Here is a 13956-nt window from a genome sequence, read left to right as displayed (position 1 = left end):
CCGGCAAAAACCTCCGATCTCTACATTTACTTGTTGTATCATGCACATGCAGCCCCATGTGCCACTGTTTACCTTATCATTACCGCTACATGGACAAGTGCCACCCATCTTGAACTCGTGCACCGTCCCTTCTCTCCTCGACGTCGCTAATTTTCCTTTCGCACGAGACGTTCGGCTAAATTCCAAGGACTTGTTTACTCTTCAGTTTTCCAGCTGGGTTTTCTCTTCAGGGAAGGTACTTGTGGCTTGATTATTAATCGGTGAATCTCTGGACTGCTTTACGGTAGAGTTGATAAGGTGGTACGAAACTGGACAAGGATGTCTCTGCAATGAGGGAAAAAATTGGTTGACTCAAAGAAACATGCACTGCGACAAGAAAATCCTGCAATTGAATACATCGAGTAAAGAAAATTCATTTAAGTCAATGTCAAATTTTCTTCTCTACAAAAGAATTCTTCCTTGCCATCGTATAAGATTCAGCCAACTATTGGGTTGATGCATAAGTAATGGTGTTTTTCTTTTTTACGCGTTACGTCACGTGTATGTATGTCAACAATATGTATTTGATTCGGTCAACTCATTTTTTTTCAGTGTGGTCATGGTAACTCGATGATGTTGGGTACACTGAAGAACCGGTATTTAGGGTTGTTCTTTTTCTTCCGAGACTTGCGTCCTTGCAGTCTGGAACTTCGGTGTCTTGTGGATCTCCTGGGAGTCCTTCGGATCGACTGTCCCAATTTTCGTCCTGGAAGTGAAGTGTCAAGTAGCGTCTTCGACTCTCCTGAAAATCGAATCCCATGGATTGTCAATGGGAATCCTTGCCTTCGTGTAGCAACTACGATTGACCCATATTCCGGTGCATTACGGTATTACCGAAGCTGTTACTTAACCAAGTGAACGGAGCTGTGTTTCAAAGGACGTGAGGAACGACTTTCGGCCACTTTATGAATTCCAAGCAATAGAAAAATATCCTGAGACGTCGATTTTTTGAAATTCTTTCAAATTCTCTTTGAAATTCGTCAATCATCTTTTCTTTCTCGTCGACGGATCATCAAGAAGTCCTTCAAGAACTTCACTTTTTTCTCCTTTGTTCTTCTCCTCGTGACGTATAGATCTACGCACCTGCAAAATTAGGAGAGATGGGATTCTTTTTCGGAAATTTTACACTAGAGTCGCACATTTATAGAATGTTGAAGGAAACGATTACATGTGCGTATCATGATCAAGTAAACCAGTTTCATGACCCACTTGAAGTAACCCATTGCCAGGGTAGCTCAGTGCAGTGCAATTTATACCATGTTGCAGACTAGTTGGTTGAACCTGATGCAGTTGCTCCGATTTGGTTCCCCTTCTGATAATAACTTTGGTTCCCACTGATAATAACGACAAACTCAATCATCAGTTATTCTGAAGTCACAATGAATTGCAGTAAAATGACATTGCTCTGTAACGACACATCCAGCATCTAAGTTCAGTTAAAGACAAAAATTATAATGTAATATTACATTTACATTCAATCATAATTGCACTAATACGGTAAATACCCGGTCGTGTGTATTTATGCATTTTCTAATTTCTTATTTTTCCCACTTTACGATTCTCTACGTATCAAACTCCAATGTAAAATTTATGTAAATTTAAATCGGTTCTTATCAGTGTACTGGCATTATTGTGTTCTTAGATCACCAAGAAGGTGTAATACAATAGTACAGGAATAATAACAATAATACACGTATTGAACGCAATTAACGCAAATTTTCCCAAGAACCGATAAATGCGTCAGTTCTCAATTATAGAATCACCGATTAGTTTTTGCATAATAGTATATGTACTTCTTGCGAAGTCGTCAGGTCACTTCGGTGAATGTTAATTGTCAACTCGACCTGCTCTTGGGAGGAAATCTTAAATCATGTATTTGTCCTCTGCTTTATTATGTTTTTACTGTACGACACGCGCCTTACCGTGATCTTCGACACGGCAGGTACCGCGAATATTCCTTGAGGAAAAATTATTGTTTGTATACGAATTACCCAGCCGTGTTGTTGAAGAAGATGGTAACAGAAATATCTCATGAAGAGAGTAGCGAGGAGCTATTAACATTGGGTTTCGCAATTAACACGGCTGGAGGTCGAGTCGAGCTTAAACCTGGTAAAGCTCAAAAGCCTTGGATTACGTGAATCGCCTGAAAGAGCGCCTCCACCTGGACACACAAGCAAAGAAATTAACCGTGGGAACATCCGCTCGAGAAAGTGTCGGAGATTAAGTTAAATCGTTCCCAAATAAATCCAGTTTCAAATCTAGGAAAGTAGGGCCCCCTGGAGACCAGACCTCCCGACTTTCAGGCCGATCGAAATGTCAAAATGGCAAAAAGTTGCAGACCCTGAACTACGGCAATGTTTCCTGATTAAGCAAGAGCCTTCGTAGCGTTTTCGGGGTCTCCGATCTCCAGTTTCCTTCCTTTTATTTTATCCTCCGGACCCAAGGGCACCGGAGTCCTGGGGAAAGGATCCTTCCTCGATAATCATCGAAAAGTTGCGAAATCGCGGTCGACGCGCACTTGAACTTTTTACTCCTTAAAATCGCACGTGGTCATCAAACTCATGCTTTTCAGAGGCTTCGTGAAAAGTTTAGTAAATCCCGGAATATTATTACGCACAAGCACTGCGTGACTTCTGACAGAAAATAAAAAAAAAAGGAAAACAAAATGCAATTAGGTTCAGAGGTCGAAAGTAGAGTAAAAACCTGCCCCCTGACAACTGATGATTAAAGATCATGGATAATAATCCCGGAAAATAGTAATACGATTTCTATTCCTCCATAAGTTTTTTTCAAGAATAAGCATCTGTTCGGTCTTCTGCGTTTTTCTCGCCATTGCATTAATCGCAAGTCACTCGCCGAGACATGTATGCAAAGTATCATTAATCGTTAAGCGAAGCGCGATTACGAAATCGACCCGAAACGGCAATTAACACGCGGTCGGCCAATATTGGGCACTTAGAGGATGCTTCATTACAGCTATTAAAGAGGCGCTTTTAGGGGCCGGTCAAAGGGTTCAGCAAAGCAGCGGAAATATTTTAATAAAGCACCCTTTTATACGGAGCCTTCGACCATGATTCCTGTCCATTAGCTTGATCTATAATCATATTGAAAATTAAAAGTCTGTATGGAATGCCAGCGGTAATAAATAATTCGAAAAGGAGTCTAAACAGGTCGAAATTGCATACTAGCACAGGTTTGGTGTTTTTGCGACATTCACGGCCGAACAGATAAAATTGCTGTTCTCTGCATTGCGTAATAAATAATGGCGGAATCGGAGGGGCGATGTGACACGGGGTTCCCGTGGAAAATCGACGTCGATACTTGATCACTCCTTGTACATCTCGAAATGGGTTTTCCAGGTGAAACAGTTTAATAAGTACTGGCATAATCAGACGGGTAAGCGGCAACAGCAGGCTCGTAATCCTAAAATAATACTTGATAAGTCTATCACCTTAAATTACCGTACATTAGTTCAATCAATTTAGTTTTCCCCGGCTGTTTTTTTTTTAAATCGATTGAGTGGAATGATTGCATATATTGTATTAATACGAGGCGACTGGCATGACTTTTCATCGTAATCGGTATCTATATTTACTATTCTCTCTTTTATGAGTCTATGTCTATGTGAATGATTGCACGATTCTTGCGATCGTTACCAGAGCGCAATGCAACGTTTGATGCAATCTAACGTCCTACTTGCGATTATATCGAAATGTCGCTTCGCACTTGTGCTTGAGAAATCGGGAAATTGACGAGGTAAGAGTCTCGAGTTGCGTTTGCATCGCTCGGTTTTAATTTCCCGCGCAATGAGCTTTCTCACTTGGTAGGATTTCGTCGTACTTGGTTGTGACGGAAACCTGTCGTGGAAAAACTAGGATAATTAGGGTTTTAATTAAATAGAACGGGAATGACACTACAGGGTAATTGGATTTATTTATTAGTAAACTAAGCATTTTATTTGATAACGAATAGCTCCATTTCGTAGTTCTGTGATTTCAAAATGGCGTCCTCTGACCGATTCTTCTGTGCTGCGCAGAACCCCTGCGCGAACGTACGCAGTGCAGGCAACTTCACGTGCTCGAAGTACCTGCACTTGTTGACAGTTTCGATGATTTTAGATGATTTTCGTCTTTGATTTCCGTCAGCAATTAAACGTGGGCAAAACTGTTTTTAATTGAATCATGGCCGAGCAATTGGCGAAGGATTATGCGGCGTTCGCTAAAATGGATTTATCCAAACAGGTGACTTTTTACTCGGATGATTTACTGTAACGAAGTGATCCACATGGCATAAGATTGTTATGGTAAAAGTGTTCAATTGACAAGTAATCATCGGTAGAAAATCTCGCATAACAGCGACGGAAGAATGCCCAGATATTGTTTATTTAAATTTGAACAGTACTGAGAATAATATTTTGAAATTAATGTCCGCTTTCTGCTTCAGATAGAAAACGCTCATGAGACTATCGAAGACACCTTGATGCGTCTCGAGGAGTTCGAGTCTATCATTGGAATGGTGGGCTTTATACATTATACGTATTTTTGGAAGATTGAGATATGTAAGTTCTTTTAATACCACCCCTGTATTTCTTTCAGGTTCAGACCGAAGGAGCACAGTGTATGAGCGAGAATATCCCACGAATAGAGTCCGTAAGGTCAGAACTGGGAACTATGTGGATGCGAGTTGATGCTCTACAAAAAGTCATAGCTCGAGTCAACACTGAACTAACTGCTATGGAGACTGCAGTGGACAATGCCGAAGCGGCATTAGGAGTTTCAGATCGAATTTTTGGAATGATCAATCCCCTGTCCTTTTTTGTAAGTTAAAGATTCCTTCCAAAACATGGCAGGGATGAAAATGAACTAATCTGTTTCAGAAGAAAACTCCAGAACCTGCCGTACCGGCTAGGTCAACGAAATTCGAGCCTCCAACGATCTACAAAACCGAGGAATATTTTGAAAGCGAATAAACATGTCTCTTATTTTCACGAGCGTTATTGAACCCGTTGCTGGAGACGACCGAAGATAAATTCTAAGCCAGGTGATATTCGATGAATGGTCGTCCTTTATTAGCAACCTATGAAGGATCCTTTATAAGTCTACATGGCCCCATCAGCAAGGCTTTATCTGGCACCGTCTGAGCTGTGCCTCTTTTTCCCCGGAGTCGCATCCGCCACCGATGCAATGTCTCCACCTGGTGGATCTGCCGGGCCCACAAGTTGTACTACAGCAGGACCATTTCCCCCACTGATCCCAGATCTTCAGTTCCTGGTCTGGACCAATAGAGAGACGAGCGCTTTATTACATCCACTTTATTCGAGACATCGCCACGCGGAGTGGACGTATCGTTACAAAATGGGCCGATATCAGCAGGCTGCAAAGGTGCAAGTCTTTAATTGCGCTTCCTTCTCGCCCAGGGAGCAACTTCCGCCGATGCAATGTCGCCACCTCGTCAGCTTGCCAACGCCACAGCTGACGCTACAGGAGGACCATTTACCCCATTGATCCCAGACCTTCGGTCCTTGCCGATTGGGTCGTCCTAATGTCAGAAATGCAGAAATTACTAACCACGATCACGAAGAGGCAGTCCCTCGCTGGAGACGCCCCCTAGTAATTCATATCAATTGGTTCGTCCACCTCCCACCACCTGGTCAGCCGAAGCGAAATCCGACCTGGTAGAATTATTTTACTCTAATTGTACAGTGACGGACACGAATGCCTTCTTCTCTTGCACTGGCAGTACTATATCCACAAGGGAGGCATTCATATCCACCAATGTACAGCATTAAAGAGGGACTACGCAACGCTTTCTTTTAGAACTGAATTGGAAAATGTCTTTCAGGTGTTCGATGTTTCGGCATCGGAAGGTGGTGAAAGCACGCGGAGTTGTTCCCTTGGCCCTGGTCCAGCGTTTCGGGACTGGCTGGTGATTTTCCACGCAGCATCCCCGCACGAAAGAGGCCAGCGGAAATTTTGGTACCCCGATCGAACAAGATCTAGAACCGGTCTATGGTGAAAGCGCGCTTGCAGAACCATCGCGTTTAAGTCGCCCCTCTTCCTCTCGAGAGTGGACACGACTTAAAGCTTGCCTTCGCCGCTCGCTTTCTCGTCCATGGGAGGAACATTCGCGAACTGGACTCTTGAACCGTACCGAAACGCTTCGAGGCTCGATAGGTGTCCTCCTCCTCCTCCTCGTCGTCTTCGTATCTCTTCCTCAGGTCCTTCCTTCGGACCTCGTCCTCGCTGGCGCGAAGACGATAACGAGGGCGGTAGCGTCGCGTCTCTTCTTCGGCATCGACCTCCTCCAAGTCCTCGTCTTCAAGGCTCTCTTCGTACTCTTCCTGTCTACAATCGTCACTTACTGTTTAAGGGGATGTGAAAGTGGCATCTGAAGAGTGAATCGTTCATGAAACTTTTCTCTGAACTGAATGTACCGAATCGTATAAAATTCTACAACGTGAATAATACGTCCATAAAGAAGGTCCCGACACTCATGAAACTTCATGCCTTATACTAAAACAAATTTGTATAAAATTAAAATTTACTGAGTGTTACCGCCTCCCTTGTGGTCCATATTCATATTCAAAAGTTTAAAATAATTCGATAAACCCAGTTAGAAGAAAAGTTTCATAACGCTTTAAGCTGATCTCTTTGTAAGACTTCCTTTACAAAATATGTCTAACTACTTTGTGCAAGGTCTACAGAAAAAGACGTGAGGATTTATTTCAGAGTTCCAACCGAAGGATGCTGAAATAGGACGCCGAGTTGCGTGATGGCTTATTGAAATTTTTAAAAAGAATCGATGCAGTAACCGGCGACGAATCGGCGACCTTTACCTGGCCCGATGCACCGGAGAATTATCGCCACTTTCTCTGGATTTTTTTAGGGACTCTGCTGTAGCATCCTTCCTTGTATCGAACTCTATGCAGCGACTCTTGATTTCTGAGTTTTGACCGACATTACTTGATCTCTTTTGCTCGGGTTTTCTGGATGGCTTCGAGTCGGACTTGGAAATGGCCTCGATGGGTGGTTCCATAGCGACAGAACTGCTTTTAACATCGACGGTATTTCTTTTGGCATCGTCGATCGTCGTAGAGCTTGCCGAACTCGAACTGAAGTCCTGCTTCGGTTGAGTCGCTTTCTTCACGTTTTCTGAAGCCGGTATTGTGGAGATGCGAACGATAAGGAGGAGCAGGGTTAAACTAAACGATATTTTGCGGCTCCCATCGATCATTTGCATCGAGAAACTCTACATCTTTTTGGCGACACGGGAATTCGTTCACCTAGATCTTTCATAAACTTCATACTTCATCTTCGTTGACGAATCGATAGCGAGTCGCTCGAAACAGTGGAAATACGGAACTCGATTGTTTGAATCGAGCAATCACAGCACGCAGAATGGAATAGATTATTAACGGAGACCGGGTCGTATCAAAAAGACATTGTATTTCTCGATCACATTACTCGCATAATTAACTGCGAGAAATTCAACTGCAGCGGATATCGTAACAATTTGAAATCTCTTTAAAATCTTATCCTATGAAGTTTTGTACCATTTCAATATTAATTTCAAAGCTAATCTTAAAGTTTAGAGACGGAAGAATGCTTTATGTGCTCTTCCGTTAGGAATTTGGCCTTGAAGTCTAAGTCTGCGGACTGCTTCTCTAAGATGCTTAGGTTGTAACGGTCCAGTGTCCTCGTTGGCTTCCATGACATCCAATGCTGTGAACGGGATTATGTTATGTTGTATGAATTAGAGATTACCTTTTCTTCTTATATTTTTCATAATGTGTACCTTCCTCCACGATTTCTCCAACGAAAACTTTCGCTATGCCGGACATGGCAATGACAACATTCTGAGATACCGAACATCCAGTTATAGTTTGCATTATCTACATCATGGAACAAGCTTTTTATTAATTGAACATAATATTTAATGTTAATTTAGGAAATTAGAGTGATGTACCCTTTTGATAGCTGCTTTTGGAAATGCTGCACGTCTGTACATTTCATACCTATCCAACTGATCCTCTGTAAAGTTTGACACTAATACCCTGAAAATAATTACCAGTATATTTAATAAGATTATAGTAAATGCCTGCAATTAAAAATTGTTTCCACCCACTGCATCTTTTCTCGTTCTTCCTCCTCAAGTTCTTTTTTACTTTTCTCCTTGCTTTCTCTTCTTTCCTTAATATTTGTTGGAGTTGCATGAGGTAACATAATATCATTGCCAAATAAATCTTCCGTACTTTGCTCCCCTTCATCTTTGACATCGATTTCGTGTTTAATGATCTCTAGTTGGTCTTCAAAGGGAAGTTGGCTCGATAGTGAACTATTTGCTGGCTCGTCATTATCAGACTGTGATTGCGAGCTAGCTGCGTCTGATTCTACCTGCGACATTTTTTGCAGCTATCCATTACAAATCAATTTTCTTTAAAGGGTAATTTGAAACATTACCTTGACATGTATACTATCAACTTCCATTGATTCATTGTCTTTCACTTCTGCAACTATCGTTGGGCTGCACTTTTCATCCTTATCTTCAATATCAATTACTTCGCTCTCATTCTCATTTCCAGAGTCATCCTTGCCGAATATATTATCCATCTTTTCGACTAGAATCAATTCGAACCCAAAATTTAGCATGCCCTTCGTAACAATACAATCATTATAAAATTGACTAGATAAAACTGCACACAGTAAACATTTTTAACATTCTTATAGGTTAGGTTAAAGTGTACAAGGTATTGCAGTAAATTTATTAATATAGAATACATTGTCACAAGTTAGCATTCACCTTGGCAAAAATCTCAAGTCAAAATTACAATAAACATCCCCGTAAAGTTAAAAAGGCATGATGTTGCTTCGTTTGACAGGTTACAAAGATCCCTCTTACATTTTTTTTTTTCAGGGCTGACAACAGCTGACAATATTCCCTACCAGAACGGGCCGCCACTGGGGGGATATCAGGTGGCAAGTACACGACCGTGCGACCCTTCCCGTGAGCCATCTTTGTATCACTAAGCAGAAAAAAAATCCATTTAAATGTAGGCTCGATCAAATATAATCGACATGATCATTCGTCGTATCTTCTGCGTCAATCCTGACAAAGTGATAGAAAAAAATAGGAGGGACGTGGTCAAAAAATGGATGGCTGTCCGTTCGAAAGAACGGTCTCAACTATTTGGTCCGTCGGTTTCTCCCAGTTTTCGAACCCCTGATATTGAAACGGCACATCGATCATTTGATACGTAACATTTATTTTTATTAACAGGCACTTTCCTAATTATTTGCACATGCTAACAATTTTTGCTTCAGTTTCGTCAAATCTAAGAACTTGGGTCGGTAACTGATCGTAAAATTTTATATCGCACACGTACATTGCAGTTGGCAAAACCGTATAAGCTAGGGTGTAAAAGGAACGGTTTAACTGTATTATTATCGATATACAAAAACATACAAACCTAAAACATTCTCTAAAACCTCCGTACACAACTATTTACAGTAAGATCCTCCATTGAGTTCATTACCACATCATCGTCTTTCTGGTACAATGTTGATTGTAAAATTAAAACAATGGATGATTTTTTTATCTCTTTTACGGTACAGCACTTACATAAATAAGTACCATATTTTAATCAATAACTCTTAAACATATAATGTTATGAATCCGCCATTTTTTATCAGTTCACTTTACACTTTTCATCTACACAATGACTCTTAAAATTGGCATCACACTTTTATCATGTTCTCTGAGGGACGATTTTAATTGAAGCTTTTCTACACAGGTAGACCGTCTAAAGGTATTCATTATCATTGGCAATAATAAATTACTTGCCGAGCGAGGAACTTGATACATTCGTACGGTCTTGGGTCTTCTAACAATTTCTCGAGTTTTTCCAGTCCACCTTCTGTTTCTACCAGTGAACAATACTTCAAAGCTAGAAAATGAATGGTCATTCGCAAAAAGAAAATCTTAAATATCAGTCGTTTGAGGTTAAATTAACAGAGAATAATTCACACTTACGATAGACCTTGGTGAGATTTGCAAGAGCCCATACTGCCCAATGTTGACATTCTAGAGTATGGTACACGTCTAACAAACGCAGCAGCGGTAAGAACGATCTGTAATTTATGTTTCGTTCGGCCGATAGATCCCAACGCTCGATTGCTTCTACCATTAGCTTAAGAACATCATTCCTTGAAGGATCATCGATAGTCCATGCGCTTGGTCCATCCGATGCCATGTGAGCTAATATGCCTGCTGCATTGTACGACACCTTTAAATCACAAAGGAAATTATTTAATGAAACACTTGTATTGTACAATTTCAATAATAACAATAGTAACAATTTCAATAATAACGAATTAGTTTAGATGCTATACCTCAATGCCATCACTGTCAGAGTTTAATAAATCCGCGAAAACGGATACATACTGCTGATCCATGAGATTAACACGTAGCTCTTCGACTTCCGCAACATTGCCAAGCAAGCCCATCATGTTTCGCAACAATTCTTCCTTGCGTGGGTAGGCCTTATCGACCAACATTGTCTTTAATTAGTTAATCACATTTGATAGTAATTAATGTACATACCAGGTAGCATCTTATTAATGCACCTGGAAAGGAGTGAACATTAAAATGCTCAAACACTTACGTCTACACATTGAAGGAACAGATCCATGCCATGTTCATCTAAGAAGCGCTGACAATTAACGGGCGTTTCGTCGGTCATGTTCCACATTGTAGACCAGGCAACTTCAAGCACATCATCAAATATCAGCGAGTCCAAACGATATTCCACTAGTTGCAACATTGCCTTTACGCAACCTAGTTTTCCCAACAAGCGTTTCTCCTTGCCGTCAACCTGGCAAGCTAGTGAGTTCAACAAATATATCCCAATACGCTGTACGAAACCTTCCGGCTCAGCGTTCTTTACAGAATGCAAGAGAACCTTAACCAGTGCTTCGTAATTCCACATCTGTTTCGCGATTTGAAATTCACACCCCATAAATAAAGTATATTAGTAATGAGTAAATACTAGTAACTGACGTTATCGAATGAAGTGAATAATTTGACATAGATTTACACAATCATACAGACCACATCTTGAGGTATTCGGAATTGACAAAGCGTCAAGCAACCATTCCTAATCATAGGTTCTTCATCGTTGTGAGTACTCATTCCTGTTAGGAGGGTTCCAATTATCCTTCGCTTCATTCCTACTATAAGATCGCTCTTCTCTTTTACTTTCACGATATAAAACAGGGTAGCGCTACATTAAAAAAAAATTCGTATCGATTAAAACATCTGCTCCGAGAAGAAAATTGAAAAACAAATTCTAATTTGTAAAAACTTGAAGAGTTTAACTAATTTTAATCGGCTCTCGCTTACTTTGACGAATGATAAACTTACCTCCCAGAAATCTGTATATGTTTATCAAAAGGGTGTTTTTCCATAGCTTCTAAAACTGTACAAAGTGCATGATCCATGCGCTCACAACTGTCATTTCTAAATATATGATAAAGATCATTCATAACCTTCTGCAATAATTCGTTCTTGTAATCCATGCAGACTCTTGCTGCGATGAGAATTTGTTCTTCGTTTGCATCACCTGCTATCTGTCGCATTTCAATTAAATTGAACATTTTAGAGTGATCACTGATTATTAATACAAAATAATGTTAAGTTAAAAATTGGAACTCACCAATTTTGCAGGAATGTCATGTCTTTTGCAGGCTCCATGACTAGTTCCATAGAGCCCAAGAAATTGCAGAGGGTTGTTAACCCGAGATGCAAGTCCCGGGATATCACACATTAAACTGTATTCGGTATCTGCCATATTATGTAGTCTTTCTGCCACTCCGGTTCCGGCAAGATTGGTACCTCCTATATCCAAAGAAACTAGTTCTGGCAAACCGTTCACAAGTTCCGCTAACATCTGATTTGGATTCTCGTACTGCCCGTACTTTGAAGTTGCTAATGAAATATCCAAATGCCTGAGAAGAATCAACACCGTTTGAAAAAAGTCGACATGCAATACTTGTCCAAAGGATAAATTTCAAATAAATTGATGACTACCTTAACTTTTTTAGGTGACAAACTCTAGAGACAAAGCTCTGCAGATTGGAGCTGAGCTTAACGTTGTACAGAGTCAGTGAGACTAAATTGGGGACGAAATTATGGAAGTAAAAATTTTGAATCTCAGTAGCATTGGACAAGTCAAGGTGTGTCAACTGCGGTAAATGAGCCAGGAGGAAAGCGTACTCTGAAGTTGAAATACATACATTTCCAACTGCAAGGCGTTTCAATTTTGGAGTTTTAAATAAATAACCCCTTGGATAATAATGACACATTGCTAAAAAAAGGAAGAAGTTATTCAACCAGAAACATTCTTACAAGTCACATTTATAACTTTGTTGTTCAATAAAATAAAAGCAAGGTGTATTATCATAATATTTTTATGGTAACATAATATATAAGCGAAAACAGTTTCCTCACCAAATTTCACTGGTACAGGATTGCTTTTAAAGGAGCCTCGTAACGTCAGACTCTGTAGATTTTCCGAATGTTCGTTTATATGCTCGATAGACGTTACCAAATTAGGACTGCACCTGTTAAGCTCTAACTTGATGAGTTTGTGCCTGGCAATGATACGAATGGCTGTGTCAGAGAGACAGGAATTAATAATCTTAACCGTTTTGAGTCTAGTGGACTTAACATCTTCAAATATCGAAAGGAAAGTTTCATCGATGTCCTTTCCATCACGCTGGGCAAATTCCAACATTTTATCACATATCTCGCTGGGAAGTACGAGTCCTTTCCTGAGAGTACGATTGCCATATTTGTTTTTAGTAGAGATGATGTCTAAGTTGGCACAGATGAACTTGAAACAGAGTTCGGTCAATGGCTCGGGGCCTATATTCTGCACCGGATAAAATTGCAGGTATGCCATTGTTCACGGATTTGTCACTCGATCTCACTACGAGCTCATAGAAAGCTTTCGCTAAGTCTAACTGCCTGGCTTTTTAAGTCAGTTCCCACGCAGGGACGGTATCGGCTGCACAAATCCAAGCATCTCCAATTGAAATCGTTGCGATAAGGACTCAATATCCTGAAACCCTTTTAGTGGCGCACCAACCCATCTTACACGAGGCTCCTCGACGGATATTCCTTCGGAACTCTGTAGGTCTCCACCGATCTTAAACACATTGCAAATGACTTCGGTACGGTGCTGGGGCACACGTAGTCACTGACAACAGCCTAGCAAAGCCAGTACAACGACGTGTCTGGAACCAAGACCTGCAACAGGACTTGACAGGATTGGATCTTGGACGGACAATCCAACCGATCCCGACTGATCTGGTCTAATCTTGACGTTTCGTCGTCGAAATAAATATAAACTGATTACCGTAGTGACGTTGTCCCTTGACAACTTGCCAGAGTCACTTGCCAATTGTCCGTGGTTGTCCGCAATTGTTCGTAATTGTCAGTAATTCTCCGTGGAACCAACGGCGAAAGTCACGAGCACTAGCACGCGACGCTAAGACGACCGATCGTTCGACCCTTTCATAAAGTCGCACGGCTCGACTCGACGATATCAGATTTTTGACGTGAGTCACTTTCGAACCCTTTTACTTTTTTCTACAACGCTAATGATCTTCCTTGCGCATTACTGTGGAAACTTCTGGAACAAGCAACTGCGACAGAGCGGTGAAAAACAGAAACCACGCTTTCATTTTCCTCAGGTAGATGCAGAATTCTGCGCGGTCGATAAGGTAGACGACGCTTTCTCGAGCAATGTACATAAGTTCCACATTCGTGACGTCTTCATTCTTGTCCAATTTTGGCACACTCAATTTCACATGAATGTTTAACCACTCTGTTTTGTCAATTTTTAGAGGAAGACATAAC

General features: G+C 40.9%; 4 protein-coding genes across 10 annotated transcripts; 1 reads left to right on the top strand and 3 right to left on the bottom strand.

Annotated features, from left to right (window-relative positions):
* Positions 1–17: 17 nt before the first annotated feature.
* LOC105700543 (biogenesis of lysosome-related organelles complex 1 subunit 4) lies at positions 18–5022 on the top strand. Of its 4 annotated transcripts, none has more exons than XM_012426471.2 (4): positions 18–235; positions 4483–4554; positions 4635–4856; positions 4919–5022. In XM_012426471.2, the coding sequence occupies exons 1-4, from the start codon at positions 41–43 to the stop codon at positions 5006–5008; spliced, it is 579 nt and encodes a 192-aa protein (XP_012281894.1). In that variant the 5' UTR covers positions 18–40; the 3' UTR covers positions 5009–5022. The 4 variants fall into 4 exon arrangements, with proteins under 4 accessions (XP_012281894.1, XP_012281892.1, XP_012281895.1 ...); XM_012426469.2 differs by having other exon boundaries at positions 4916–5022; XM_012426472.2 differs by lacking the exon at positions 18–235 and adding an exon at positions 3961–4280 and having other exon boundaries at positions 4916–5022.
* On the bottom strand, positions 5014–7375 carry LOC105700541. Its single transcript, XM_012426466.2, has 3 exons — positions 6875–7375; positions 6190–6383; positions 5014–5577 (listed from the first exon to the last, which is right to left on the bottom strand). The coding sequence occupies exons 1-3, from the start codon at positions 7276–7278 to the stop codon at positions 5405–5407; spliced, it is 771 nt and encodes a 256-aa protein (XP_012281889.1). The 5' UTR covers positions 7279–7375; the 3' UTR covers positions 5014–5404.
* An 89-nt stretch (positions 7376–7464) lies between these two features.
* Positions 7465–9180, bottom strand: LOC105700542 (transcription initiation factor TFIID subunit 11). Of its 2 annotated transcripts, none has more exons than XM_012426467.1 (6): positions 8839–9180; positions 8499–8656; positions 8164–8432; positions 8005–8092; positions 7834–7930; positions 7465–7760 (listed from the first exon to the last, which is right to left on the bottom strand). In XM_012426467.1, the coding sequence occupies exons 2-6, from the start codon at positions 8646–8648 to the stop codon at positions 7627–7629; spliced, it is 738 nt and encodes a 245-aa protein (XP_012281890.1). In that variant the 5' UTR covers positions 8649–8656; positions 8839–9180; the 3' UTR covers positions 7465–7626. The 2 variants fall into 2 exon arrangements, with proteins under 2 accessions (XP_012281890.1, XP_012281891.1); XM_012426468.1 differs by having other exon boundaries at positions 8938–9180.
* A 101-nt stretch (positions 9181–9281) lies between these two features.
* LOC105700539 (protein zer-1 homolog) lies at positions 9282–13768 on the bottom strand. 3 transcript variants are annotated; one of them, XM_012426463.2, is made up of 10 exons: positions 13454–13768; positions 12544–13344; positions 12124–12400; positions 11750–12041; positions 11458–11663; positions 11146–11317; positions 10700–11023; positions 10428–10595; positions 10069–10321; positions 9282–9982 (listed from the first exon to the last, which is right to left on the bottom strand). In XM_012426463.2, exons 2-10 carry the CDS (start codon positions 12995–12997, stop codon positions 9855–9857), a joined length of 2274 nt encoding a protein of 757 aa, XP_012281886.1. In that variant the 5' UTR covers positions 12998–13344; positions 13454–13768; the 3' UTR covers positions 9282–9854. The 3 variants fall into 3 exon arrangements, with proteins under 3 accessions (XP_012281886.1, XP_023290309.1, XP_012281887.1); XM_023434541.1 differs by having other exon boundaries at positions 12544–13768; XM_012426464.2 differs by having other exon boundaries at positions 10428–10577; positions 12544–13765.
* Positions 13769–13956: the final 188 nt, after the last annotated feature.

This window comes from Orussus abietinus, unplaced genomic scaffold (genome assembly GCF_000612105.2).
Source record: "Orussus abietinus isolate OABI.00-Male unplaced genomic scaffold, Oabi_2.0 scaffold2, whole genome shotgun sequence".
Classification (NCBI taxonomy): Eukaryota; Metazoa; Arthropoda; class Insecta; order Hymenoptera; family Orussidae; genus Orussus; species Orussus abietinus.
This window is presented reverse-complemented; position numbering and strand designations above follow the sequence as displayed.